This window comes from Coturnix japonica, chromosome 33 (assembly GCF_054131305.1).
Source record: "Coturnix japonica strain WE chromosome 33, WE-NBRP24, whole genome shotgun sequence".
In the NCBI taxonomy this organism is placed as follows: domain Eukaryota; kingdom Metazoa; phylum Chordata; class Aves; order Galliformes; family Phasianidae; genus Coturnix; species Coturnix japonica.
The window spans coordinates 1,791,730-1,818,859 of NC_140695.1; the positions used below are offsets into that span (position 1 = coordinate 1,791,730).

The following is a 27,130-nucleotide window of genomic DNA, read 5'->3' on the forward strand; positions in this document are numbered from 1 at the left end:
ACCGGGTAAATATTTTAGCTGTATGGTTTTGTGTAAATATTTGCCTACAGAAGATTACTGAGACTTAAGTGCTCCTTTTGTTAAGCTTCAATGTAACTGATCTTATATCAATACAGGAAAAGACTACCTACCATTTAACTACCATTAAAGCAGAACCGGCAGAAGAGAACACTAATAAAGGAACTGAAAGCAGCCAATTTTCAGTGCTTTCAGTTAAAGCACTGAAACAAGAGAAAACTGAGTTGGAAGTGGGAAGAAAGCGCAGTACTGATGAAGATAAGCCTACTGTGGAAGAGCCACCTCCAAAGAAAGGTACAGTTTCTTCCATCCTTGAACAGGGTGTCTTCCAAAACAATAAATTGCTTCCTATTCCGGATAGGAAGCAAAAGGCTGTGAAGCGCGTACCTTATGGTATAAGGAGAAAAGCCACTGTGTTAAACTGTAAATAGAAGTAACTGTTATGTAAATATCCCTTTTTCAGAAGGTCCTATGCTGTTCATTTTTGAATGCTTAAGAATAAAAGTTTTTTGCACTATTTTTTTCCTTTTTGCTGCTTTTTCCTCATCTGTTGATGCACTTGCAGATTTGGTAATAGTTTTAAAGCAGTTTCTTTAGGATTGTTTCAACTGCTGTTGCTGATCTTCTGAGTAGCATCAGCTGTTCAAGTGCTTTTTTTTGTTTGTTTGTTTTGTTTTTCCTGAAGCAACTATCAAAATTGTTGACGACCTGCTAATTGCTCACTCATGGGCAATATTTGAGCAAAATGGTTTGGATAAGCTCTGATGCATTTAACTTCACTTCTGGGCACAGCTGAGCATCAGTGTTCCTAGAATTACGGAAGGCATATACAATGTAGAAGGGAAAATCTAAAACTTAGCTGTATTCCCTTCCTTTCTTGTATTCCTCTTGCAAAATATGTGCAAGGGAGAAAGTCAAGGCCTTCTTTGGATGAGATGCTGTTCTTGGATGATTTGTCCCTGCTGCCTTTATTTGGCATAAATATTGAATCCTAATGTGACCACTGAATGGCATCACATATAAGCATCTTACCAGAGACTGAGGGAGGGATGTGGACTCCTCCATACTCCAAATAGTAGTGGGTTTGTTCTAATCATATGACCAAAGCTCTCATTTAAAAATTAATGACAGCAATGCTCCACATAGGAATTAAAATGGGTAGCTGATAGTCACAATGTCAGCATGAAGTTTTCTGTTAAGAAGTACTGAGTATTCAATCATGTTAAAATTTTCTTCTATTTTTGAGTATTAATAGCATCCAATTTCAAAAACTGCTTAATATATATTCTTTAGCTATGTTAAATATACACAGTAGAACAATGAGCACAGGTATGTTGTGCTGGTTCTTTTGTAGAATTAGTTATATAAGTAGCACGAGCAAAAGTGTTTTAGGAGATGCTAGGTTATCTCAGCTTCAAGTTCAGGGTATTTACACCATTCTCTGAGCTTTTAGGTCTTGTTTCCTATGCTCTGTAATAATGCTTTTTCCCTACTTCCTGTGTAAGGAGCTTCTAGACTGAACATTACACATCTTCTCCCTAGTCTTATTTATCTTGCTTTAGTGCTTGCTTGTTGTTTTCAGCATAAAGTGTTTAGATTACTTATAAATCATATTCCCCTCACTAGTGTTGCTGGGAGCAGCAATCAAACCCAAAACCTGGTTTGGGGTGGAATATGCCACTGCTGTTTCTTCAGTAAGACTTTTAAATCAGTTGAGGGCTGTATATAAAACTCCTCAGATGAGTTAAGAGGCTGTTTCCATGCAGTACATGTGAATCTGTATGTAATGCAGGCTGCACGTGGGCGCTATAAAATTCTGCATTTCTGTAGTTGTAGTAATAAAAGGACTGTACAAGAATCACCATGGAATATATTGTTGTGGTGACACAATCCCTAGTAAGTCTTGACTTATTTTTTTTAATACTTAAAGTATGCATATTATGGAATGGACATAACTGGATTCTAAAGCAATGATGAAATACAGCAGAAGTCGCTTTTGATAGAAAGAAAATGCATGTGATTTTAGCTAATTGCTCACCAGTTAAAGAAAAAAACAGCCCCAAGCAAATGGAATATTTATGGAAACTTGAATCTGCAAATTTGTACAACTTTATGCGTGAACTTTATATGCAAAAGAGTAAGTGTGGACAGAAGTAGGAATCCTCATATTTTGTTTAGAGATCAACTGAATAAGAGAGACAGATATCAACACTTAAGTGATCAACTTGTCCAGGGTTTTATCTTTCTTTTGAAAGTAAGAGGACTGTGAGTTGGAATAAAATTTCTTAGAGAACTGTTTATCTACCATTTAGATGTAGATGGAGTGATTCCTGGCTGCCTTATAGGGATTGCTGAAGCAGGGAAGATAGAAAGAATATAGCTGTGAATTATCTATCTCGTTCCCATGTTTCTTAGATCTAATAAGATTTTCTACTGGTGTGGAGTGGAAGGTTTGAGTAGTGCCATGGTAAAAGTGTTCTTCCAGACTGAAAACCTTTTGCTGTTAATTCTGTATAGAAATCTGAGGCACCTGATTACGTGTTCAGAGGACTTTAATTCCTTCACTAGTATCAAATACTATGTGATGTGAGGGCATGGCTTGCATATTACGACAGCTTTTCACTTAGAAGTTGCTACTTGGTGTTGTGAACTGCTATGTAATAATGATTTTAATCAATCTGAGCTACATTCCTTTTCCCTTTTTTTTGTTTGTTTGTTTGTTTGTTTTACAGTAGTTGTAAATGAGAGAAAGAAAAAGAACACTGTAGAGCAAAAGAAAATTGAACACATGAAACAAAAGTGCTCCACGTACCGAAAGGAAGTACTAGCACTGAGGGAAAGAACTGAAATCTTGGAACGTCATTTAACTGTGCTTGAAGAACAATGCAGAAGAGAAAAAAATAAAAAAGAAGATTTCAGTAAGCAGGTAACAAGCCTGCATATTGAGCTTTCTTTTTCTGAAGAAACAGCTGATACCCTCCGTGAAAAAATTCTGCAGGGTCAAGCTGACTATCGGGAAATTGCTTCTGAACTGGATGAACAGAAATCTATAAATATGACACTAGAAGACAAAAATGCCCAACTAACTAACAACATAGAAGTTGCCAAAGAATATATAATTGATAAAGTGTCACAAGTAAAAGAAATGCGGACCAAATTAGACGAATTATACAAATGTCACTTAGAGTTTCACGCCATCGGTACTGACTTTGTCAGTGTAAAGGATTCCTCAGACTCTGAAAAAGATGAGCCAGGGACATCTCAAATTAGTTCTGCATGCATTCAGTCACAGACTTCTTCCATCTCAGATCTTGTGCAGGACCTCTCCTTTAACTATAGTCTTGAAAGGATTTGAGAAGTATGCAGAAGTATTGTTGATGTTTCCTCACAAAAAAGTCAGCACATCAAAGCACTGCTTCAAGACAATGAAAACCTAAAGGCGGGACTGAATAATGCTGAAAATCATAATCGTCAACTTGTAATGAAGCTATGTGAGATTACAACTCATACTAGTCAGGAAGATGATCTTGTGAATCAGTTACATGAGCAAATAGAAAAGAAAACTCAGGACTTTGAAGAAAAGACTGCAGAAGATCACAGAGTGATTGCACAATTTCAGGAGGAAGTTGCCAACTGTGAGGTAAAAATAAGAGAGCTTGAATATCGCCTGGAGGCTTACAAGACAATGGAAGACAATGTGTCAAAACTCAATGAATTACTTAAAGAAAAAGAATCTATTATTGTTAATCTGGAGACAGTTACAGCTACTCTGCAGGAGAAGTCTGCTAATGCAGACAAAAAGGTTGAAGATTTAAGTAGCAAAGAAGCAAATCTGATTCAAGAAGTTATGCAGCTGAAAAACAGCTTGGAGCAGATGAAACACTCTCTTCGGGAAAAGGAAAAGAGTGAAATGGAGAAAGTGCAACGTATAGAATCGTAAGTAACCACTGAGTTAACTTAGAGCCCTTTGAGAATGAACTAGAGTTAAAAATAGTTAATGGGAACATCCCTTTGACTTAATGCATCTGCATGCTTATCAATGGCCAAACTACTACTTTAGGATGCTTTGGTATGCTACTTGAGTTCCAAGGGAAAACAGGAGTGTGCAAGGAAATAAAGAATAATATGGGGACTTCTGGTGGTTTTGTTGTACATCCCTCAGAATAGCATCTGAATAATTTATTGCTTCAGCATCTGATTATGAGAAGCAAGCTGAAATTCAAAAGTAATTGTTTAAATCACTGGTCTAGATAGATTTAAGAGTCTATTTACAAATAGAAACCAACAGGCAGGGCATGGATTAAGCTGTAATTGCTGTTTCCATGAGATATGTAACAGTAATGTTCTTTGTCTCTTTATTTTTAACATAAGGCTAGAAAATATTCTTTCTGAGAGTTCTGCCCTTGTACTGAATTTGAAAAAAGATTTGCAGAGGAAAGAAGAAGAGTATGCAGATCTAAAAGACAAACATTCTGATGCCGAGAAACAAATTCAGCAAGTACAAAGCGAGGTTTGTAGTCAACTGAGATATTTATTTCTGTAAGATTATGCTTGGCTTTCTGCTGTTAAAACTTCTCAAACTTTAACTATGAAGCTGGAAATTTCACACTAGTGTGGCTAGCAGCAAATCTTAGGTAAAGTTGCCATTGAAGCTCTAGAGGGGACCAGAAGTTAAAACATGGTTTCACATAGATAATGAACAGAGGAAAGTAAAGTTGGTTGGTAGTCTGGAATAAGGTTTGTGAAGAGAATAGCTAATCTGCCTCTGGAGGGGACTTGTTATTATCTCTACGTTACTGGTGACTTGCCATTGGTATCCGTGGTAACTCCAAAGCCTAAAACCTAAGTCTTGTGAAAAAACGCTGATAACTGGGAAGAAGAATGCTATTTACTTGAAGAGAAATAGACTAATTTCCAGAGGCTCTTTAATATAAGCATGTATATTTTTTTCTTCAGTTTCTGCTTCAGTGATGCTAATAGTTAAAATTTAATTATTAAACAAGAAGATATCTTAAAACCCATTTTGCAGGATCTTAGTCTGAAAGTTTATTGGGTGTGCTTGGGGTGGAAAATTGAAGCTTAAAAATGAATTCATGTCTTCCTTGGTAACCTTGCACTTGCTGTCGTTTTCCTACTCAGCACTTGTTTGTGAATTCCTCTTTATTTAACAAAGAAGTATTTGGCCAGGTTGGATTACAGAAGTCTTTTAATTAACCGTGAGCTGTGCTTACATTACAGGTGTCCACGATGCGTTCTGTGGAGGAATCCCTCAGGAACAAGATGGAAGAACTTGAAAGGATTAATAACCAGTTTAAGGATGAGCTGGATTTTAAAGACTATACTATCCAACAACTTAAACAGGTATTTTTCTTGCTCTTAATTTTTATTAAATGAACGATGCATGTTTTCCAAGCAACAGGAAAAAGGTAAAAAAAAAAAAAAAAATTGGAGCAAAATGAAAGTGGCCAACTGAAATTAGTGGTAGACCATGAAAGATATTCAAATAATTAGTCACTACAGAGCACTGGCAGATTGCTTTAAATACAATAATCTGCATAGTAAATACATATGTAATACATGCATGTAACCTGATCTTGTTGAGTGACATCACGATATGTTAATTGAAATGTCTTACCATAAATTCTTTTTATCAGCTTGAGTCCTTATTTATGCTATATGAAAAACTTATTAATTCTAGGCTGTCTTAAAGGTTCTGCTTGTTTTTACTGTGTATGCTTTTCTTTCAACATGAAATATAGGAGCTGGTGGAAACTGAGAGGATGGAAGATATCTCCAAAGACTATGACCAACTATGTGACGGTCAGCCATTATTTGTGTGTGTGTGTGTGTGTGGAATATCCGTGTAAATGTTGTCACATTGCTAATGACTTTGAGTCTTCTGTGTTTTGATTTTAAAACATATCTGCATGTATTTGTATGTAAATATTTCAATGGAGATGCTCTATTTCTTTTAAAAGAGCTTTTTGTCATGGGAGAATCTTGATTTGAGAATAATGGGAGCTAGTAGGGAGTTCATCTGTAAATTTTCAAACCTTCAGATCTGTGTGCAAGGCATAGAATAATTGAAGTTATGCGAATGACATTAGAAGAACAAGAGGAAATGCAGCTTAAACAAGATGAAATGCGTGAAGCTCTGTTAGAGATGAACGAAAAATTAGCTTCAGGTAATCTTTCCAGGGAAAGGGAGCAGGGATGCAAAAGGGGTTTAGACGTACTGTGATAGCCACTTCCATTTTCATGTGACTGTTACTTAGGCATTAACCTTCCACAGTAAACAACAACTCTCTTGTAGTTAAAGGCTTCTGTTATTTCTTTATGTCTGTAGCAGATAAAACCGAAGCTGCTTTAGTAAAAAGTCATCGGTGTGGTATTTCAAATATATATTTGAAATGATATGCTATCTAACCTCATTTTGTGTATTGAGTAAAACTGATTGCATGGAAACAGAAATAGAGTGAACTGGAATACCAGAGCAATAGTGACTGGCAGCAAAAGAACAACGAAAGTGATGAGGCAAATTTGAATGAAAACAGTACAGAATTAATAAAGCTGCAAAAAGAGCTGGAGGTAACTTAACTTCAAAGTTGTAACTTGATAAAGTAAACTGTTATATTGATTACAGAAACTTCCTGTAAAAGCTGCAGTGCAACATGCAATAGGGACCAGGTGCAGCTTTTTTGTGGTACGTTAAGAATGGCATCACTGATGCCCCCATAGTATAGGAAGTGTAGCCTTCCCTACATTATGCTGCCATGAGCAGTGCTTCTTTTGCTGGCCTCTGAACAGTTAGTTGTCTTATCCCATCTGATGTTATTTTTTGTTGTTGTTGTTTGTTTGTTTTTTTAAATAAAAGTAATGGGCTGGCAGTGGGAGTTTTCTAAGTGAGTATACAATAGGTTACATCCACTCTGTTAGTGGAATGGTTCTGAGCTTCTTTCCTCCTTCACCTTGAGTAAGCTTATTCATGATATTTTTTTTAATGCGCAGAGCCAATTCACTTTTTCAAGAAGAGGGGAAAGTTGAACATTCATTGCTTCATTCTATACCACATCAATGTCCTATAAGCAGAGTATACTTATACAATTGTTGTTTGCAAGAAAGGAATACTAACTCAAAGCAAATTGTAACTTACGGTGTATTTGTCAAAACTGTTTTCTGTTAGTTGCTTGGGCAACTAATATAAGCTATCGAAATCATCATCTAACTTTATCACCAGGAAGCCTTTTTTGTTGGGCTGCGGGTCTACTAATTTTCCTTGGTTAAAAGACTTTTATTTTTTCCAAGCGGTTTCTCAGGTGCTCTGTTCTATATATGAGAATGTCTGCCAGTAGGATTGATAGGAAAGGAGACTACTCCTACAGTGTAAACTGTGTTGCTTTTCTTTGTCTTTCAACCCTAATGGAGCTGCAAGTTTTTCTACAACTGCTGCAAGGCAGCGTAAAGTGTTAGAAGTTTTTAAGTTAAAAGAGTTTTTCTTATACTGACTTTTGGTGTAAGTTCTGTAAAGCTTGTGTGAACATTTATAAAGAAAAAGAGAGGTTTTATGGAGGCTCTCCAGTCTGAATAAGAAATACTGGAAATGATTATTTTTTAACGGAAAAGAACTAATGATTATCCAATACCTGCCTTTGGGAATATTCTGTAGTAAAAACTGCTAATGTTTCTGTTATCTTGCAGAAACAAGTCTATTTAATGATGACCTGGCTTTTAAGACTTTTATTCCTTAATGTCTCACTATTTCATTTTTGGTTTCTTTGAAACAGGAAAGTGAGACTAAGTATCAAACTGATAGAAAAAAGTGGCTGGAGGAGAAAGAAGAGCTCCTAAATCAGATAAAAGAAGCTGAGAATCTTCGCAGCAAAGAAATGAAACAATTTGCTGAGGACCGACAACATTATGGAAAGCAACAAGCAGAAATCGTAAGTGATGAGGTCCTGGCAGAGTTGTCTGGTGCCTGTAGTTTGGAGACAACTACATACCAAGTATTAACAGTAAGGGTGCATAAGAGCAGCTTGTCCAAGTCCCCTTGCTTTCTTATGCGCCAAAGCCCATATGAGAACTGCTTGATTTGGAAAAGGAAGGAATGGGGGGGCCACAATAAGAAAGATCTTTCATAAGCGCATAATGAAATGTCACGTATGTGGGACATCAATAAGAAAATTACAGTTGAAAAATAGATCACTATTTAATGAGGCTAAGAAAGTATTTTGTACAATAGCTTTTGTTTGTTCTCTTTTCTGCAAAGCAGAAGGCCTTTAAGCCTTTATAAGGAAGAAAAAGCAATTGAGTTTCTAAAGAAACCCCACAAACTTCTCTCCAGATACTGAATAAAAATACTTGGTCAAACGGTCACAGTTTTGCTCCTTTATCACTTTCCAAATAGTGACTGATAACAAAGTCACTTGAGTTACTTGAGCTGTTTGCTGGGCTCTTGTCATGTAACTTCTTAAACATGTGAATCTGTACATTCTGCAAAGCTTTTTTTACATCTGGAAGTAGTTAGTCCCGACTTGCTGGACCTGCAAGCAGCATAGAAGGATGTGAGGAGCTTAGTATTATTATCACTTTGTGACTTTATTTTCCTAAAGCTCATTAGTAATCATTAAATGAGCAAATTGAAGTTCTTAAATAATAGTAATATTTTTTCACAAGGAGAGTAATGTAGGTTGTCTAATAGAAGCATGGTTTTGCTTCTGTAAGTTTGTAGTGCAACTAGTTCTAGAGCTCCTGTGGATCTTGAAGAGATCATACATTTACTAAGACTGTAAAACGGTGCTAACTACCGAAGTGTTAGAACAGTTCAGTGTGTAGTAGGTGATGTTCACTGTTAATCTGTTCTTCATTTAGGAAAGACTTGTTGCCCAGCTGGAGGAAAAGGACCGTAATCTTCAAAAGTGGCGTGAGGAGAGAGATCAGTTAGTAGAAGCTTTGGAAGAACAGCTCAAAAGTTTGGCTTTCAATGAAAGCTTGGAGCAGATGAAACATTCTCTTCGGGAAAAGGAAAAGAGTGAAATGGAGAAAGTGCAACGTATAGAATCGTAAGTAACCACTGAGTTAACTTAGAGCCCTTTGAGAACGAACTAGAGTTAAAAATAGTTAATGGGAACATCCCTTTGACTTAATGCATCTGCATGCTTATCAATGGCCAAACTACTACTTTAGGATGCTTTGGTATGCTACTTGAGTTCCAAGGGAAAACAGGAGTGTGCAAGGAAATAAAGAATAATATGGGGACTTCTGGTGGTTTTGTTGTACATCCCTCAGAATAGCATCTGAATAATTTATTGCTTCAGCATCTGATTATGAGAAGCAAGCTGAAATTCAAAAGTAATTGTTTAAATCTTGTCACTGGTCTAGATAGATTTAAGAGTCTATTTACAAATAGAAAATAGAAGTCAGGGCATGGATTAAGCTGTAATTGCTGTTTCCATGAGATGTGTAACAGTAATGTTCTTTGTCTCTTTATTTTTAACATAAGGCTAGAAAATATTCTTTCTGAGAGTTCTGCCCTTGTACTGAATTTGAAAAAAGATTTGCAGAGGAAAGAAGAAGAGTATGCAGATCTAAAAGACAAACATTCTGATGCCGAGAAACAAATTCAGCAAGTACAAAGCGAGGTTTGTAGTCAACTGAGATATTTATTTCTGTAAGATTATGCTTGGCTTTCTGCTGTTAAAACTTCTCAAACTTTAACTATGAAGCTGGAAATTTCACACTAGTGTGGCTAGCAGCAAATCTTAGGTAAAGTTGCCATTGAAGCTCTAGAGGGGACCAGAAGTTAAAACATGGTTTCACATAGATAATGAACAGAGGAAAGTAAAGTTGGTTGGTAGTCTGGAATAAGGTTTGTGAAGAGAATAGCTAATCTGCCTCTGGAGGGGACCTGTTATTATCTCTACGTTACTGGTGACTTGCCATTGGTATCCGTGGTAACTCCAAAGCCTAAAACCTAAGTCTTGTGAAAAAACGCTGATAACTGGGAAGAAGAATGCTATTTACTTGAAGAGAAATAGACTAATTTCCAGAGGCTCTTTAATATAAGCATGTATATTTTTTTCTTCAGTTTCAGCTTCAGTGATGCTAATAGTTAAAATTTAATTATTAAACAAGAAGATATCTTAAAACCCATTTTGCAGGATCTTAGTCTGAAAGTTTATTGGGTGTGCTTGGGGTGGAAAATTGAAGCTTAAAAATGAATTCATGTCTTCCTTGGTAACCTTGCACTTGCTGTCGTTTTCCTACTCAGCACTTGTTTGTGAATTCCTCTTTATTTAACAAAGAAGTATTTGGCCAGGTTGGATTACAGAAGTCTTTTAATTAACCGTGAGCTGTGCTTACATTACAGGTGTCCACGATGCGTTCTGTGGAGGAATCCCTCAGGAACAAGATGGATGAACTTGAAAGGATTAATAACCAGTTTAAGGATGAGCTGGATTATAAAGACCATACTATCCAACAACTTAAACAGGTATTTTTCTTGCTCTTAATTTTTATTACATGAATGATGCAGGTTTTCCAAGCAACAGGAAAAAGGTAAAAAAAAAAAAAAAAATTGGAGCAAAATGAAAGTGGCCAACTGAAATTAGTGGTAGACCATGAAAGATATTCAAATAATTAGTCACTACAGAGCACTGGCAGATTGCTTTAAATACAGTAATCTGCATAGTAAATACATATGTAATACATGCATGTAACCTGATCTTGTTGAGTGACATCACGATATGTTAATTGAAATGTCTTACCATAAATTCTTTTTATCAGCTTGAGTCCTTATTTATGCTATATGAAAAACTTATTAATTCTAGGCTGTCTTAAAGATTCTGCTTGTTTCTACTGTGTATGCTTTTCTTTCAACATGAAATATAGGAGCTGGTGGAAACTGAGAGGATGGAAGATATCTCCAAAGACTATGATCAACTATGTGACGGTCAGTCATTATTTGTGTGTGTGTGTGTGGAATATCTGTGTAAATGTTGTCACACTGCTAATGACTTTGAGTCTTCTATGTTTTGATTTTAAAACATATCTGCATGTATTTGTATGTAAATATTTCAATGGAGATGCTCTATTTCTTTTAAAAGAGCTTTTTGTCATGGGAGAATCTTGATTTGAGAATAATGGGAGCTAGTAGGGAGTTCATCTGTAAATTTTCAAACCTTCAGATCTGTGTGCAAGGGATAGAATAATTGAAGTTATGCGGATGACATTAGAAGAAGATGAGGAAATGCATCTTGAACAAGATGAAATGCTTGAAGGTCTGTTAGAAGAGAACGAAAAATTAGCTTCAGGTAATCTTTCCAGGGAAAGGGAGCAGGGATGCAAAAGGGGTTTAGACGTGCTGTGATAGCCACTTCCATTTTCATGTGACTGTTACTTAGGCATTAACGTTCCATAGTAAACAACAACTCTCTTGTAGTTAAAGGCTTCTGTTATTTCTTTATGTCTGTAGCAGATAAAACCGAAGCTGCTTTAGTAAAAAGTCATCGGTGTGGTATTTCAAATATATATTTGAAATTATATGCTATCTAACCTCATTTTGTATATTGAGTAGAACTGATTGCATGGAAACACAAATACCGTGAACTGGAATACCAGAGCAATGGTGACTGGCAGCAAAAGAACAACGAAAGTGCTGAGGCAAATTTGAATGAAAACAGTACAGAATTAATAAAGCTGCAAAAAGAGCTGGAGGTAACTTAACTTCAAAGTTGTAACTTGATAAAGTAAACTGTTATATTGATTACAGAAACTTCCTGTAAAAGCTGCAGTGCAACATGCAATAGGGACCAGGTGCAGCTTTTTTGTGGTACGTTAAGAATGGCATCACTGATGCCCCCATAGTATAGGAAGTGTAGCCTTCCCTACATTATGCTGCCATGAGCAGTGCTTCTTTTGCTGGCCTCTGAACAGTTAGTTGTCTTATCCCATCTGATGTTATTTTTTGTTGTTGTTGTTTGTTTGTTTTTTTAAATAAAAGTAATGGGCTGGCAGTGGGAGTTTTCTAAGTGAGTATACAATAGGTTACATCCACTCTGTTAGTGGAATGGTTCTGAGCTTCTTTCCTCCTTCACCTTGAGTAAGCTTATTCATGATATATTTTTTTAATGCGCAGAGCCAATTCACTTTTTCAAGAAGAGGGGAAAGTTGAACATTCATTGCTTCATTCTATACCACGTCAATGTCCTATAAGCAGAGTATAGTTATACAATTGTTGTTTGCAAGAAAGGAATACTAACTCAAAGCAAATTGTAACTTACGGTGTATTTGTCAAAACTGTTTTCTGTTAGTTGCTTGGGCAACTAATATAAGCTATCGAAATCATCATCTAACTTTATCACCAGGAAGCCTTTTTTGTTGGGCTGCGGGTCTACTAATTTTCCTTGGTTAAAAGACTTTTATTTTTTCCAGGCAGTTTCTCAGGTGCTCTGTCCTATATATGAGAATGTCTGCCAGTAGGATTGATAGGAAAGGAGACTACTCCTACAGTGTAAACTATGTTGCTTTTCTTTGTCTTTCAACCCTAATGGAGCTGCAAGTTTTTCTACAACTGCTGCAAGGCAGCGTAAAGTGTTAGAAGTTTTTAAGTTAAAAGAGTTTTTCTTATACTGACTTTTGGTGTAAGTTCTATAAAGCTTGTGTGAACATTTATAAAGAAAAAGAGAGGTTTTATGGAGGCTCTCCAGTCTGAATAAGAAATACTGGAAATGATTATTTTTTAACGGAAAAGAACTAATGATTATCCAATACCTGCCTTTGGGAATATTCTGTAGTAAAAACTGCTAATATTTCTGTTATCTTGCAGAAACAAGTCTATTTAATGATGACCTGGCTTTTAAGACTTTTATTCCTTAATGACTCACTATTTCATTTTTGGTTTCTTTGAAATAGGAAAGTGAGACTAAGTATCAAACTGATAGAAAAAAGTGGCTGGAGGAGAAAGAAGAGCTCCTAAATCAGATAAAAGAAGCTGAGAATCTTCGCAGCAAAGAAATGAAACAATTTGCTGAGGACCGACAACATTATGGAAAGCAACAAGCAGAAATCGTAAGTGATGAGGTCCTGGCAGAGTTGTCTGGTGCCTGTAGTTTGGAGACAACTACATACCAAGTATTAACAGTAAGGGTGCATAAGAGCAGCTTGTCCAAGTCCCCTTGCTTTCTTATGCGCCAAAGCCCATATGAGAACTGCTTGATTTGGAAAAGGAAGGAATGGGGGGGCCACAAAAAGAAAGATCTTTCATAAGTGCATAATGAAATGTCACGTATGTGGGACATCAATAAGAAAATTACAGTTGAAAAATAGATCACTATTTAATGAGGCTAAGAAAGTATTTTATACAATAGCTTTTGTTTGTTCTCTTTTCTGCAAAGCAGAAGTCCATTAAGCCTTTATAAGGAAGAAAAGGCAATTGAGTTTCTAAAGAAACCCCACAAACTTCTCTCCAGATACTGAATAAAAATACTTGGTCAAACGGCCACAGTTTTGCTCCTTTATCACTTTCCAAATAGTGACTGATAACAAAGTCACTTGAGTTACTTGAGCTGTTTGCTGGGCTCTTGTCATGTAACTTCTTAAACATGTGAATCTGTACATTCTGCAAAGCTTTTTTTACATCTGGAAGTAGTTAGTCCCGACTTGCTGGACCTGCAAGCAGCATAGAAGGATGTGAGGAGCTTAGTATTATTATCACTTTGTGACTTTATTTTCCTAAAGCTCATTAGTAATCATTAAATGAGCAAATTTAAGTGGAGGTTCTAAAATAATAGTAATATTTTTTCACAAGGAGAGTAATGTAGGTTGTCTAATAGAAGCATGGTTTTGCTTCTGTAGGTTTGTAGTGCAACTAGTTCTAGAGCTCCTGTGGATCTTGAAGAGATCATACATTTACTAAGACTGTAAAACGGTGCTAACTACCGAAGTGTTAGAACAGTTCAGTGTGTAGTAGGTGATGTTCACTGTTCATCTGTTCTTCTTTTAGGAAAGAGTTGTTGCCCAGCTGGAGGAAAAGGACCGTAATCTTCAAAAGTGGCGTGATGAGAGAGATCAGTTAGTAGAAGCTTTGGAAAAACAGCTCAAAACTTTGGCTTCTAATGTCATACAAAAAGAGACAGAAATAGCAGAACTGAGACAATCTGCCTTAAAGGATTCAAGCAAGGTCAGCTCTCCTTTCCTCCTACCTGATTAGCTACCCATAAATTCTGTAAAACTCCTGTACCTGCTCTTTGTATTCTGGGTGTGGTTCTGTTCTTGAACACTGTCGTATTGACATCATGTGCAACTAACCAAAAAAAGCACCAGCTTTTATTTTTGTTCTTCAGAAACAGAATTTCTGTTAATTACTAAAATTTCAATTTTTTCAGTAGTTCAGATAAGCAGATGTCAGTTTGATGCTTATGATCCTACAGTCAGACTGGACATCTGTAGCTTTTTCCGATAATTCACAGCATTTCCGGATCCCAAGCTAGGCTCAATACTCAGACAGTAGTTCTGTCTCAGGTTTCTTACTTTCTTTGCTTTCTCTGAGGTAGTATCTACAATGGCATGAAAAGACAGAAGGGGACGTGGAGAGAGATTAAGGGAAGCATCAAAAAGCAGAGGGGGGATGATCTCTGGAAGTTGCATTTCTTATTTCAACATCCAGCTTTTAATCAGGATAGCCAATCTAAGCCGTAGCATAGAATTTCAGAAGCTAAACAGAAGACTAAATGAGTTGTGCTCTTTTGAGAATGTTTGGATTCACTTTCTCTGAGAAGAAAGATGTTCTCATAGCAAAACTTCCCCTACAACTGCCGACTTTCTCACAGTACCGAGGATTTGGGAACAAATAAAAGCTCGGGTTATTATATCTTAAGAGAGATGAAGGCTGAAGCACATAAGTAAAATAGAAGAATCAAAATATATTGTATTACAACTTCCCAGGCAATTCTGTGGCTACTGCACTTGTAACAGTGACCGTACAAATCCGTGAAATGTTACTGTTCTTGAATAGTTAAGTGTTCTAGCCTGCAATTCTAAAACTGATGCTACTAAGTAATTGCAATACTGCTTGTGTGTGTTAATTCCTTTTGCCAATCCCACAACTCAGCAGTTTTTACTGTTTATTAGGATAATGCAACTGTGATAGAAGTGTTAAGAAAAGAACTGGCTGACAAAGATGACTTTATAAAGGAATTAAAACAACGCATTAACCACAGTAGCCCTCAGTGTTTGCCAGAAATACCTTTACTTGAAGAAAGACAAAGTAGAAAGAATGACTCTGTAAATGAAAAGGTATGATTATATTTATAGAAAGTCAGTACTTAACATCTTGTTAACCCCTTTTTGTTCTTCTGTTTTCCTAGGAGATACTGGAGCTGGAATCATTTTTCTTAGCATATAGTCCTTTAACTACATATTCAGTGATGAGTACTTGTTGGTTCTTTTTGTCTTCCACTCAAACATGAGCTCTCATCTTCTCAAAAATATTTTATTTACTAGAACACCATCTCTCTGTGTACATTATGGAACTTTTCCATGCAGTGTTCCATGTATTCATATGTGGATGCTGAAGATTAGGCAGAGGTTTAGCCTTTGGTGTTCTAACATAGCAGCTGTGAGCGTGCAGAGTATGGGGGGAATGGATGACAAAACGACCAGCGTTACAGATTTTGTCCCTAAATAATGTCTCACTTTCTCTCTTTTGGAGGCAGAATACTGCCTGAGACTGTTAGTGAGACCCAGTAGGGTGTATCTGAAGATCACACAATGAATAGATGTTACTACCTTCCCACACTTGTGCTGTGTTTCAGCTTACGTGTTCATGTGGTGTCTGAGCTTGAGGTTTTACACTGTAACTTTAGAAAACTCGAGATATTTTGGAGGTCTAATGCATAGCCTAATCTTTACTCCTTTTAAATATTTACAGCCTAGGAAACAACAAAGCAAAACTAAAACTGGAGAAAGTATTCCATTAAGATGCAAATCTGAAGACAATTATTTGTCACGTCGATGTACTAGGAGCCTCACTTCATTAAATGAATCTGAGGTTAGTATGAAACTTCAGATCTGAAAATGTTGTGATTGTATTGCTTTTGATAAGGAATGAGTAGGAAAAGATCTCATGTTCTCTAAACAGTTCCCAAGTTTTAATTTATTTATCCCTTTCAAGGTGATCAGATCACCTGTTTTTATAGCCTTTGATAGGAAAAAAAGCTGTTGAAACAATTGTGTGATGAATTTTTGTCAGGTGCTGTTGAAAACTCTCCTCATGTTAATGCTTATGAAGTGGCTCATGATTAGATAAGTTACTTGGAAAAAATTCATGGAGCCACTGAAGCGGGCACAGCAAATTGAACTTATTTTCTTCCTCTGCAGGATTTCTGGATATTGTTTTGTTAGCAGATGATGTTAATCATTCCTATATAAGTTTTTAATTGCTAACTTTCATAAAACAGCAGTTACATATATTTTAAAAACAAAGTATTTATTAACCAACTTAATTCTTGGAAATACAGTGGGTGGTGATACTCCATTCAGATTCTTAGCAGAGCCTGATAAAGTGGCTCTGACTACTTTTTGTCTTTCTACAGTCTTTGGTAACTTTTTGAGAGGAAGAAGACTCCCCTCAGGGGGTTGGAACAGTGTAAGTAGTAAAAGCTGCTAGTCTGTGTTTGGGACACTGGAGTTTGCTAGTTACTAGCAGCAGTAGAAGCAGCCATCTACCATTTTCTGATGTCCCCAGCAGCCTGTCTTCCATGTGTTCAACCAGCATCTGAACTCATTTTTGATATGCTAGCTGAATTCCTGCCATAGAGAAGGAGGAGTCCAGGTGATCTCAGTTCTGACTTTGTTGTTCCTGTTGAGAAAAACAGGATTGGGTGGATTGTGGACAGTAAGTGCTGCTGGGGAAATGCATACTGACATTTCCCTGTCACTTAGCTGTGCATTTGCTGCCATTTGACCATGAGCAGGTACATGATAGCCTTCAGCTTAAGTACGGTGTCATTGCTTGAATGTCTGTATTCTCTCCAGGGAAAAGATAGCAATGGAGTTCTTTAATGACTTGTACCGGGCTTGCACCTTGCCAGCTGGACCTTACTTATGTAAATAACATCTCTAGTGTAGAAGAGGAAGGGCAAATTCCCTAAGATTAAGCTGGAAGTTAATCGAACACTTGAATCAAATGCTCCTGTTCCTGCCCAGTTCTGACACAGCAGAGTTGAGATGAAGAAAATCGTGTCAGTTCTACCACCATTCTCTATTAAAAAAAAAAGTGTAGTTGTCTGTGCCCTTGAGAAAAAATGACTTGTAAAGTATCAGGCTCAGTTTAACATGGAGAACTATTTTTGTGATCATAGATTGGAAATAATTTTAAATGTAACAAGTTCTAGGAAAGAAGGGTAAAACTCTGCTGTAACTGAAATAGACTCCTTCTGTTACAAGTGTTCTTACAGCAGGAAAATTGAATGCTTACGTATCCTTTTCCAGATGCTTTATAGCTTTTTAATCTCATGGCTACCTTAACACTTGCACTTAAAATTCTTCTGTGCTATCAGGAGCATTTGGAAACTGTCCTCGACTCTTCTGGAGTGTCCGCAGAAAATGGCAAAACTAGTCGGTTCCCAAAACCGGAGCTGGAAATCCCACTGACACCTCTGCAACCTGATAAGACGGAGATAAAGCAGCGCGGCAGCATGATACCTTTAGGAGTGAAAATGCCTAAGGCAAAAAAGAAAAGAAGTGATGACATGGATGAGGTATGACCTAGACCCAACAGAAAACAAAATATCTGGTGCCTTTTTACCATTCTCATTTAAGCATTAAAAAAATGCTATTTCTACCTCAGTAAAGTAGTTGAAGAATTTAATCAATGAACTGCTTTAATGAACAAAACTAATAGCCAAGCTCAGTGATAATGGTTTAAGAGAAGGGAATTTCTCTTAACTTCATTGTGTATTTTCTTTGAAACCTGTAGACATAAATCAGCTTTTTAGACATCATGAGATGTCTAATACTGATATCTTAATGTCCTGTTTTTATAATTGAATGCTTATTTATTATTTGATTTACAGTGGAATAGTTACCACTAGCAAATACTTCCCTACTATTAGCAAAAATGTTTAAAGTGTTCACTTTTGTGACATCAATTGTTCTTTCCAAAAGAATCATGGCTGAAACTTGTCTTATTTTCCCAGGATTTTGTGAAAAGTGAGAACACGAAAAATACAAAATCTGTCATGGCTTTTAATTCACCCTCTGCAAGTGACGAGAAAATGGTTGGTTTTTGTTCTAGTTTTGAAGCTAGCTTGGGACTTCCTGTAACTGTGTGGTCACACGGAAGAAGCAGTGTCTTATCCTTATGTGTATACCTGAATGGGAATCTTACATGCTTATGAGCTCTTCCTATTAAATTCCATAAGCTAACCAAAGGGCAAGTCAGTCTGTCCCCAGAGCGTGTAATGGCTGTACTGTGTAATGATTTGGAGGGAAGGATATTGCACACTGAATAGTTGGGAAGAGAAGCTTTAGTGTATTATCGTGTGCTTTTGTAAGTGAAGCCCTTGTATTAAACTAAGGTTCATATCATTAATATGCATGGCAGTTATTAAAAACAGATGTTCACATGTGATAGCAGTATCCTTGGCATGGTCAGAGTATGAGTAGTAGATTTTTCCCATCTGTTGTCTTCTGTTTTGTATGTTTGTTTATTTTATGTAATTAGAACAGCTTATGTAAGAAACAACTCCACAGCTTGGGAGCTACTTTTAAAGAAACTACTGCCTTATTAAGAAACTTTAAGAAACGTATGCCTTGAAATAGCTGAGATTTTGACAACTCCCTAAAGGGTATAAAATTGTCTACATTACTTGCCGTTGTGGTATCATCAGCATAATGAACAGAGGTGTCAGTAGTAAAGCTCAAAATGTCAACTTAAAATAACGTTGAACTAAAATGAAGTTTAAACAATGCTCTTGTTTCACATGTTCACATCTCTGTTGAACAGAAATCCGGAAAAGACTACTTCCTGAGAAAGCGAGTACATGCTTCAAGACTGACTAAAAAGAAGGATGAAACACTGCAAAAAGTTGGAGATTTTATTCAAAGCTCTCCTTCTATTATACACTCTAAAGGTTGGTGTAGAATAAGTTTTATTCCATGTTTTCTAGACATTGTAGAATGGCTTGTTTCTGCTGTAGGCTATTAATGTATGTGTTCTTAGAGAACTTGTCTGCCATGTTAAGTTGTCCTTTGATTTATGAAGTAAATGCATTTATTCGTCTCTTCAGAGATTCATTATTACATTTGTGAAAACCTACAAGTATACAGAGAAAGTTGGTTCTGTCTTGTGCTTCTGTCAGCACGAAAGTTAGGCCTGTTGTTTAACTCCTGCTGAAGTTTCTGACTTCCAGCGACTTCTGAGCCATGATTGTCTTTCATACTCCATTTTAATGCGTGCTTTAAGCTGCCGTACCTGAAGCTATAAACTGTTTCAGCTATAGAAGCAATAAAGAACCTCGATGAACAAATGCAATTTCTGAGTATTTTCACTTAAATTTTACGTGTCATTTATAAACCAAGTTTGTTACGAAGCTTTTTTTGCATTCAGTGATTTAAAGACTCACGAAACCAGTAAGTTGATTGGTTTATGTATCAAAACAAATTTCTTCTAGCCAAGAAGCTGATGTCAGCAGTAAGTTCTCCTAAATCAAACGAACCTGAAAGTCTCGAAGAAGGAGAGACCAAGCCAAAACGATGCAAAAGGAAGCTGTATTCCACTGTCGTTTCTGGCCCTCTAGATATACCTGCTTCTTCGGTAAGCGATTATACTGTAGTCTTGGCTTAAAATAAACTACTAAGGAGTCCAAACAGACTGGAGGTTTCATCTATTTGCAGGGGGAGGCTGAAAGTACTGAGGTATTTCTTTATTCTACCAAGTAATTCTTGTTGGTCTTCCTGCTGTTCTGTTTTATTTTGTCCTCAAAGATCTCTGTGTTTGGCTGGCTTACAGTTTACTAAGTAGGTGATGTAGCAATCACGGAGATGTCTTCTAATTTGGAATCATAGATAATTTCAGTGTGTTTGAGTGGGATTATTCTACTACACGCTTTTCTAGAGCACAACTTAGACAGCTTTTTACGTATGCTTAAACTATGATCTCCTGTCTAAGCCAACTTGCAAAGGATCTGATGTGCCAGTTTCATGACTCTGTCGGCAGCTATTGTGCTAAGAACATTCTTGCTCTGTTGGAACTGCATCTTTTAATTATATTAGAGTCCTTTTTCTGTTCAACATAGTGATCATTTGCCCATACTGTAATATCCCTCTGAATTTTTTGATGATTTGACGAATGATAGGAGCAGAAACCAAAATGTTATTTTTTTTGTTACAGGATGAAGAAGATGAGACAATTTCTTCTCTCACTGTAGTTCTGAGAACATGGAACTGAACCGAGAACTGAAATTCTGGGCAAGTCATAGCTACAGGGATTGAGGCTAAAAATGTTTTCGGAACGCTTCATGTTTCACAAAACAAGTATTATAATACTCTTTTGAAAACAAGTATTTCAAAATGAAAGCTGCCTTCAGGCTTTCCTCAGATGTGTGTGCTTTTTTAAGATAAACAGGATTTTGTACATTCTCCATATTTATTCCTTGTGATTATGCTGCATTAAAATGATCTCGGTATCCCATAGTTTTCTGAATAAAATATAATAAGCAAATTCCATTCTGAAATCCATTTAGGGGAAGAAATATGTTTGCGTGGGTCAAGAAGAGCTTGTCAGTCTTGTGTGAAAAGATGAGTAACTTTTGAAATGTTTTCTTCAGGAATCTGAGGAACAAAAGAAGGAAAGTGATCATCTCATCATCAAGCGACGGCTGAGATCCAGAACAGCTAAAAAACCTTGAAGAAGCGTGTTTGTTCCCCTTTCTCAGGACATACTTTTATCGTAGTATTAAAACTGGTTGTTAATAAACAGTAACAGTTACTCTGTTGTGTTCTTAAATTTGTATATAGGTGTTTGTTGCAGAACGGCGGGAGAAAAGCAGACGACCACACCTGTCATTGACATATGATCAGCGAATCTCATTTATTCCTTGGCTGCGTGTACCTTTATAATACGGATAATTAGCTCATACATATTGCAAAAGTGGAGCTCATCATTGGTTCCCAATTACATACTATCCCCGAGTATCTTAACAGCTTGTTGTTATCAACTGAAAGCTACTCCCTTGCTGAGTTCCCAGAACCATGGCTAGTTTCTCACCATCCCAGGGCATCCTGTTGTTCTTGCTGTCCTTGCAGGTGTTATGGCTGCTTGCTTAGCTGCACCGTGTTTACGACCCTTCTCAGCTAACTAGCTGTAAAAAACACTCTCTACATTTCCCCCGTTTTCTTTTAGTCTGAATAAGGGTTTGATTTAACCACCGATTAATCATATTTAACAAGCAGTTCAGTTCATTTGTTCAATCAGTTCTCATGTAGTTTTATCCTGCTTCGTAGCTGCTGTTCTGTGAACTTCTCATCTGGATCCATGACGGACGCTCCGTAGAATTCTTCTTACAATACTGCCTATAGAATAGCAACACTACTTAAATTAATAACATAACTATTATAACTCAATCAAGGCCTCGATTGACAATACTCTAAAAGTGAAAAAAGAGACAAGTCAAATACAACATAACAACATTGCTGTTAAACCCAATAAAAAGAACAAACATGTTTGTACTGCAACCTAAGTTTCTGTAACCTGAAAATAAATCCATGAGGGTCCCATTGTGTTAATCTGTAACTGATCAGAAAAAGTCTTCAATTTTCATATACTCTGATATATTGATTTTAATGACCACTAAAATTTGTGCAATAAATGCTTTTAAGATGCTCATAACCATGCTCTACCGACTGAGTTATCCGGGCTAATAATTGATTAATGATCGTGCAATTTTATGAAGTAACATGTCAAATAGAACCAATTTTAGAGGACAAACGTACTAGAGTATCACTAGGGGCATTATTACTTATTGACCCTTGAGAAACAGCAATTCATGTTGGTGGTGGATGCAACAGGTAGTGCCAGCAGGGCGTCCCCTGCTTCAAGGTGCACATTTCCTCTCTCACCCATCACAGATTCTCTCCTGCATTCAGGGTCTGAAGGATTTCTTCCAGTTACACCACATCCGCATGGCCAGTGCGTGATATAGAGCCCAAGTGGAACACCTGCTTGGAAAACAGAATAAACTATCAAATTTAGTTCTATTAGCGTGCACTTTTGTCTAAAATGACGCATGGTTATATTTCAAAAATCCCAATTAGTTGGATGTAAAAGAGGTATCTATTCTATGATACAGGGTCATCTCTTTGTCTGGGATTCCTTTCCAGGTTTTGTCTTTGCAAATTAAGAAAAGCTAATTAATAGGCTAATAACATCATAACCAAACAGTACTAAAACATTAAATGAGCTATTCCTGTAGATTCTAGCATTGATTAGATCAAATCCTGTTTAATATACATCTGATCTGTTACTAAAATAGAAGAAGCACACAACATCCTAGCTAATGCCTTAAACTCTAATTCTTGAGACTGCATTGGTAAAACAGAAAATCACACACTATGTCAAACTATTACTAATATTATCTATAACACAGCAAGTTACAAAGCAATACCACTAAGTAAGAAACACACAATTACAATTACTATGAATGCTGGATGCTATTTTCTGCCTTCAGATAAGACCAAACATATCATGCTGGAACCCACATAGGGCCAGTCCCTGTGGAAATACGAGCATATTCACGACCACAAGTTGTCAGTGGTAGGGAACAGTCCCAAAGTCCTGTGGCCATATTCCAAACATTAACCATAGGCTGTTCCTTTTGCACTGGGGAAGCCTCAAAATGACGATCCACATAAGCTGTATCTCTATTAACACGATTCAAAAACTTCAGCACAAGCAAAATAAGCAAAACCTTGCATAATATTTTCAAAAAATTCAGCACAAGCTAAACAAGCAAAACCTTGCATAATATTTCTTGTAGTGTGTCTCCCATATTCCCCCTTTTTTGTTTAATAATAAGAATGGATTTCAATGTTTGATAAATGTGATCAGTGATAGCTTGTTCAGTGGGAGAATGAGCAATGGCTGTAGTATGTTTAACACACCCTTCTTGGAGGAAAGTTTGAGTGGCCTTAGAGGTATATGCATGCCCATTATCTGTGTTTGTAGTATGTGGGATTCCCATAGCAGCATAAGCAGATAACCAGTGTTTACGGGTGTCATGACTGTGTTCACCTGTATGTGCTGTGGCAAATATGTAAGAAGAATGAGTATCTATTGTTATATGTGCATATTTTAGACAGCCAAATTCAGGAACGTGAGTGACATTTGTCTGACACAGTTGAAGAGGTGCTGTGCCACATGGATTTGTCCCAATTTGAGGCAAAGAGGTATCAGTCAAATTATGTAGCTGGTATTCAGTCACAAACACGGTGTATTGCATAGGAGAGAGGATCATCCTTAACAGAGTTTTCCAGTCGTGAGGAGTCATAGAGTAACTGTCACTGTTTGCAACCAAAAGATTGTATGTAAAGGCTGACTGAACTCCGTATGTTCTCACTAACTCCCTTAGCTCCTTCACTGCCTCACAAGGCAGGGATTCCAAATGGGGGACCTGATTAGGAAAGGTTTGCAACGTGTCAGCATCACCCCTTAATACTGTTTCTTTTCTGCCTTGCTCTAAGACATCACAGTACGCTGTAGGGAAATTTGTCATTCCTGCTCCCTTCAAAGTATCATCAGGAGGAAATGCGCCTGATTCTCTTTCTGGATCTACAGGACCGGGGTCACAACGATCCCCTGGTTTCGGTCCATCCGTGTCTTTAACCACGTTACACACGGGCTGCACAGACGCAGCCGCACACGACGAGAGGGGGGGGGCGGCATGGTGAGGTGCAGAGAACGACGTGGCCGGAGCAGAGGGCGGGGGCGCGACGAGCGACGTAGGCGGACTGAAGGGCGGGGTGGCGGCAGGCGGCCGCTGGCTGGGAACGGCTGGTTGTGTCGGAGCGCGGCCGCTGTTCTTTCTCCCGCTGGGCTGGAGGTTTCTTGACCGGCAACGGCAGGTGACGGTGTTGTGGTTGTCCGAGCGGCAGTTCTGGCACCACACACCGAGAGCTTGGCAATTCCATCACAAATGTCCCTTAACGCCGCACCGGAAACATTTAACAGAGGTGCTTGGGCCTGCACTGGTTACCGCAGACGCTTGTAAGGGTGCAAGAGCTGCTGATACTTGATTCTGAGAAGCCTCAGCCTGTGCCTTAAATCCTGCCCCTAGCTCTTTAATAGCCTCAACTATGAAAGCCTGAGCCCCTGTGGGAACGCTTGATAATCTGTGTAACGCCTCCTCTATTGTCCAGTTACTCCTCAAAGTACTTAGAATGCCACGAACTGTAGCATTACAATTCTGAAGTGCACAATGTTTTAGCATTATTTCCCTCATGTACTCTTGTACTCCAGCCTTCTCTATGGCTCCGGCTACCTTATCTAGAGGCGCTCCAAAATCCTCATTTCTTCCCTGCTGGGAAGAAACTTGTTTAGCTGTATCTTCACCCTGCTCATCAATATACCATGAGAAAAGACCTTTCATCTCATCTCATTTGATGTATGTATGTTGCAGAACGGCGGGAGAAAAGCAGACGACCACACCTGTCATTGACATATGATCAGCGAATCTCATTTATTCCTTGGCTGCGTGTACCTTTATAATACGGATAATTAGCTCATACATATTGCAAAAGTGGAGCTCATCACTGGTTCCCAATTACATACCATCCCCGAGTATCTTAACAGCTTGTTGTTATCATCCTGAAAGATACTCCCTTGCTGAGTTCCCAGAACCATGGCTAGTTTCTCACCATCACAGGGCATCCTGATGTTCTCACTGTCCTTGCAGGTGTGTCACGGTTTGAACTAAAAATCCACCTGCGTCCGTGACAGGGGGCCGTGGGCCCCGGAGGGGCCCTGGGCCGAAAGGAAAGAGTTAATTAGGAAAAGAAAACAGCGGCAACGATCTAAGGAGGCACACTTATTTACTAAATTATTCTTCTTCCGTGTTACCTGATAGAGGGGGCTCACTATGTGGCTGTAGTTTGGGACATGCATTCTCCAAAAGCCCACTACTCCCAGAAAAGATTGGGTCTCTGTTTTGTTGGTGGGCGGAGACATAGCAGTGATTTTGTCAATCACATCTGCTGGGATGTGACGACGTCCATCTTGCCATTTTATACCTAAGAACTGGATTTCCTGGGCAGGCCCCTTCACCTTGCTGCTCTTAATGGCAAAACCAGCTTGCAAAAGAATTTGGATTATCTGTTTTCCTTTCTGGAAAACCTCTGCTGCTGTATGGCCCCACACTACAATATCATCAATATACTGCAAGTGCTCAGGAGCATTACCCTGTTCCAAGACAGCTTGGATCAATCCATGGCAAATTGTTGGGCTGTGCTTCCACCCCTGAGGTAAACGGTTCCAGGTATACTGAATACCTCTCCAGGTAAAAGCAAACTGTGGCCTACATTTTGCAGCCAATAGGATGGAAAAGAAGGCATTAGCAATGTCAATGGTGGCATCCCACCTAGCTTCTTTTGACTCCAATTCATACTGGAGTTCTAGCATGTCTGGTACAGCAGCACTTAATGGAGGTGTGACTTCATTCAGGCCACGGTAATCTACCGTCAGCCTCCATTCCCCACTGGTTTTACGCACTGGCCATATGGGGCTGTTAAAAGGCGAGTGAGTTTTGCTAATCACTCCCTGATTTTCTAATTGGCGAATTAGCTTGTGAATGGGGAGCAATGAGTCCCTATTGGTGCGGTACTGCCGTCTGTGAACCACTTTGGTGGCAATTGGTACCACTTGGTCTTTTACCTGGAGCAACCCCACAGCAGAAGGATCATCTGACAGACCAGGTAAAGTTGACAGCTGCTTAACACCGTTTGTGTTTACAGCAGCTATCCCAAAGGCCCATCGATACCCCTTGGGATCCTTAAAATGTCCCATCCTAAGGTTATAAATCCAGATACTGAGTGAGATCACTACAATAACCAACAGTAAATTCAGGGAGATTAATAAGATTGACAGTGTGGTCCACTGGGACAACTGGTCAGTCGAAGACTGCTTAAAGGATGCAAAGAAAAAAGGAAGAGCACGCTCAAAAACCACCATTTCCGTACTATTAGTTGCATTAGTTGCATTAGTTGCTCCCTCTGGAGCTGCATGCAGATACCAAGTAAGCGTTGATAACCATGCTTTCAAATCATTATACATGTTTACAATTCCATAGGAAAAACTGGCTAGCTTAAACATGCTCCAATATGTTTGGAGCATCACAAAAGAGGAACTAATGAAATGCAGTCCCTGGTAGAACAAACTTACTAGAGGGAACATTTTTTTTTTTCTTTTTTTTTTTTTTTTTTTTTTTCTTCAATAGAGAGAAAAAAACTAAAAGAAAACAAAGCTCAGCAGTGTTTATAAAATATACCGGAGTATTGGCAGTCCGCCTGGACTTTCAAGGTCAAGCTCGCAGGCGCAGAATCGCAAACCTAAGATAGCTCCTTAACAAAGAAAAACAACTTGTAGCTCTGTTAAAAGCTAAAAGAGCAACAGAAGAAAACACAGAAAAACAGCAACTCACATTGCCCGCATTCTCCACCAAAATCTGTCACGGTTTGAACTAAAAATCCACCTGCGTCCGTGACAGGGGGCCATGGGCCCCGGAGGGACCCTGGGCCGAAAGGAAAAAGTTAATTAGGAAAAGAAAACAGCGGCAACGATCTAAGGAGGCACACTTATTTACTAAATACTATATCGAAATACAGGATAATAAAATATAATATAATATAATTGAAAATTGAGCTAACGAATCAGACAAAATAAGAGAGAGAATGAGTCCCGTAACCGAGAGGCCTACTGTGAAATTTAGGCGAGACGGTGAAGGCTCCCACACACTCCCCTGAACGCCAGAACTCGAAAGACATCAGTCTGTTCTGCGACAGAGTTAATATAGAGTCCAGGTCCCGTGACCCATCGTGTTGTTCCCTGGGAGATGTAGTCTTCTTC

General features: G+C 38.1%; 3 protein-coding genes and 1 long non-coding RNA gene across 9 annotated transcripts; all 4 read left to right on the forward strand.

Annotated features, from left to right (window-relative positions):
- Window positions 1-237: 237 nt before the first annotated feature.
- On the forward strand, window positions 238-4,561 carry LOC146755335 (uncharacterized). Its single transcript, XM_085525680.1, has 3 exons — window positions 238-312; window positions 2,751-3,954; window positions 4,390-4,561. Exons 2-3 carry the CDS (start codon window positions 3,500-3,502, stop codon window positions 4,559-4,561), a joined length of 627 nt encoding a protein of 208 aa, XP_085381806.1. The 5' UTR covers window positions 238-312; window positions 2,751-3,499.
- A 699-nt stretch (window positions 4,562-5,260) lies between these two features.
- Window positions 5,261-13,311, forward strand: LOC146755336 (kinesin-like protein KIF20B). Of its 6 annotated transcripts, XM_085525668.1 has the most exons (11): window positions 5,270-5,379; window positions 5,778-5,838; window positions 6,078-6,203; window positions 7,803-7,958; window positions 8,887-9,077; window positions 9,518-9,656; window positions 10,385-10,507; window positions 10,906-10,966; window positions 11,202-11,327; window positions 11,591-11,730; window positions 12,928-13,296. In XM_085525668.1, exons 4-11 carry the CDS (start codon window positions 7,905-7,907, stop codon window positions 13,279-13,281), a joined length of 1,188 nt encoding a protein of 395 aa, XP_085381794.1. In that variant the 5' UTR covers window positions 5,270-5,379; window positions 5,778-5,838; window positions 6,078-6,203; window positions 7,803-7,904; the 3' UTR covers window positions 13,282-13,296. The 6 variants fall into 6 exon arrangements, with proteins under 6 accessions (XP_085381798.1, XP_085381797.1, XP_085381794.1 ...); XM_085525667.1 differs by lacking the exon at window positions 5,270-5,379 and having other exon boundaries at window positions 5,736-5,838; XM_085525666.1 differs by lacking the exons at window positions 5,270-5,379; window positions 5,778-5,838; window positions 6,078-6,203 and adding an exon at window positions 6,487-6,606.
- Window positions 13,312-13,770: 459 nt separating this feature from the next.
- Window positions 13,771-18,077, forward strand: LOC146755337 (kinesin-like protein KIF20B). Its single transcript, XM_085525682.1, has 5 exons — window positions 13,771-13,790; window positions 14,023-14,194; window positions 15,145-15,309; window positions 15,944-16,063; window positions 17,574-18,077. The coding sequence occupies exons 1-5, from the start codon at window positions 13,771-13,773 to the stop codon at window positions 17,778-17,780; spliced, it is 684 nt and encodes a 227-aa protein (XP_085381808.1). The 3' UTR covers window positions 17,781-18,077.
- A 951-nt stretch (window positions 18,078-19,028) lies between these two features.
- On the forward strand, window positions 19,029-21,004 carry LOC146755338 (uncharacterized). Its single transcript, XR_014938137.1, has 3 exons — window positions 19,029-19,148; window positions 19,689-19,831; window positions 20,844-21,004. It is a non-coding gene; the product is annotated as an uncharacterized LOC146755338 (long non-coding RNA).
- Window positions 21,005-27,130: the final 6,126 nt, after the last annotated feature.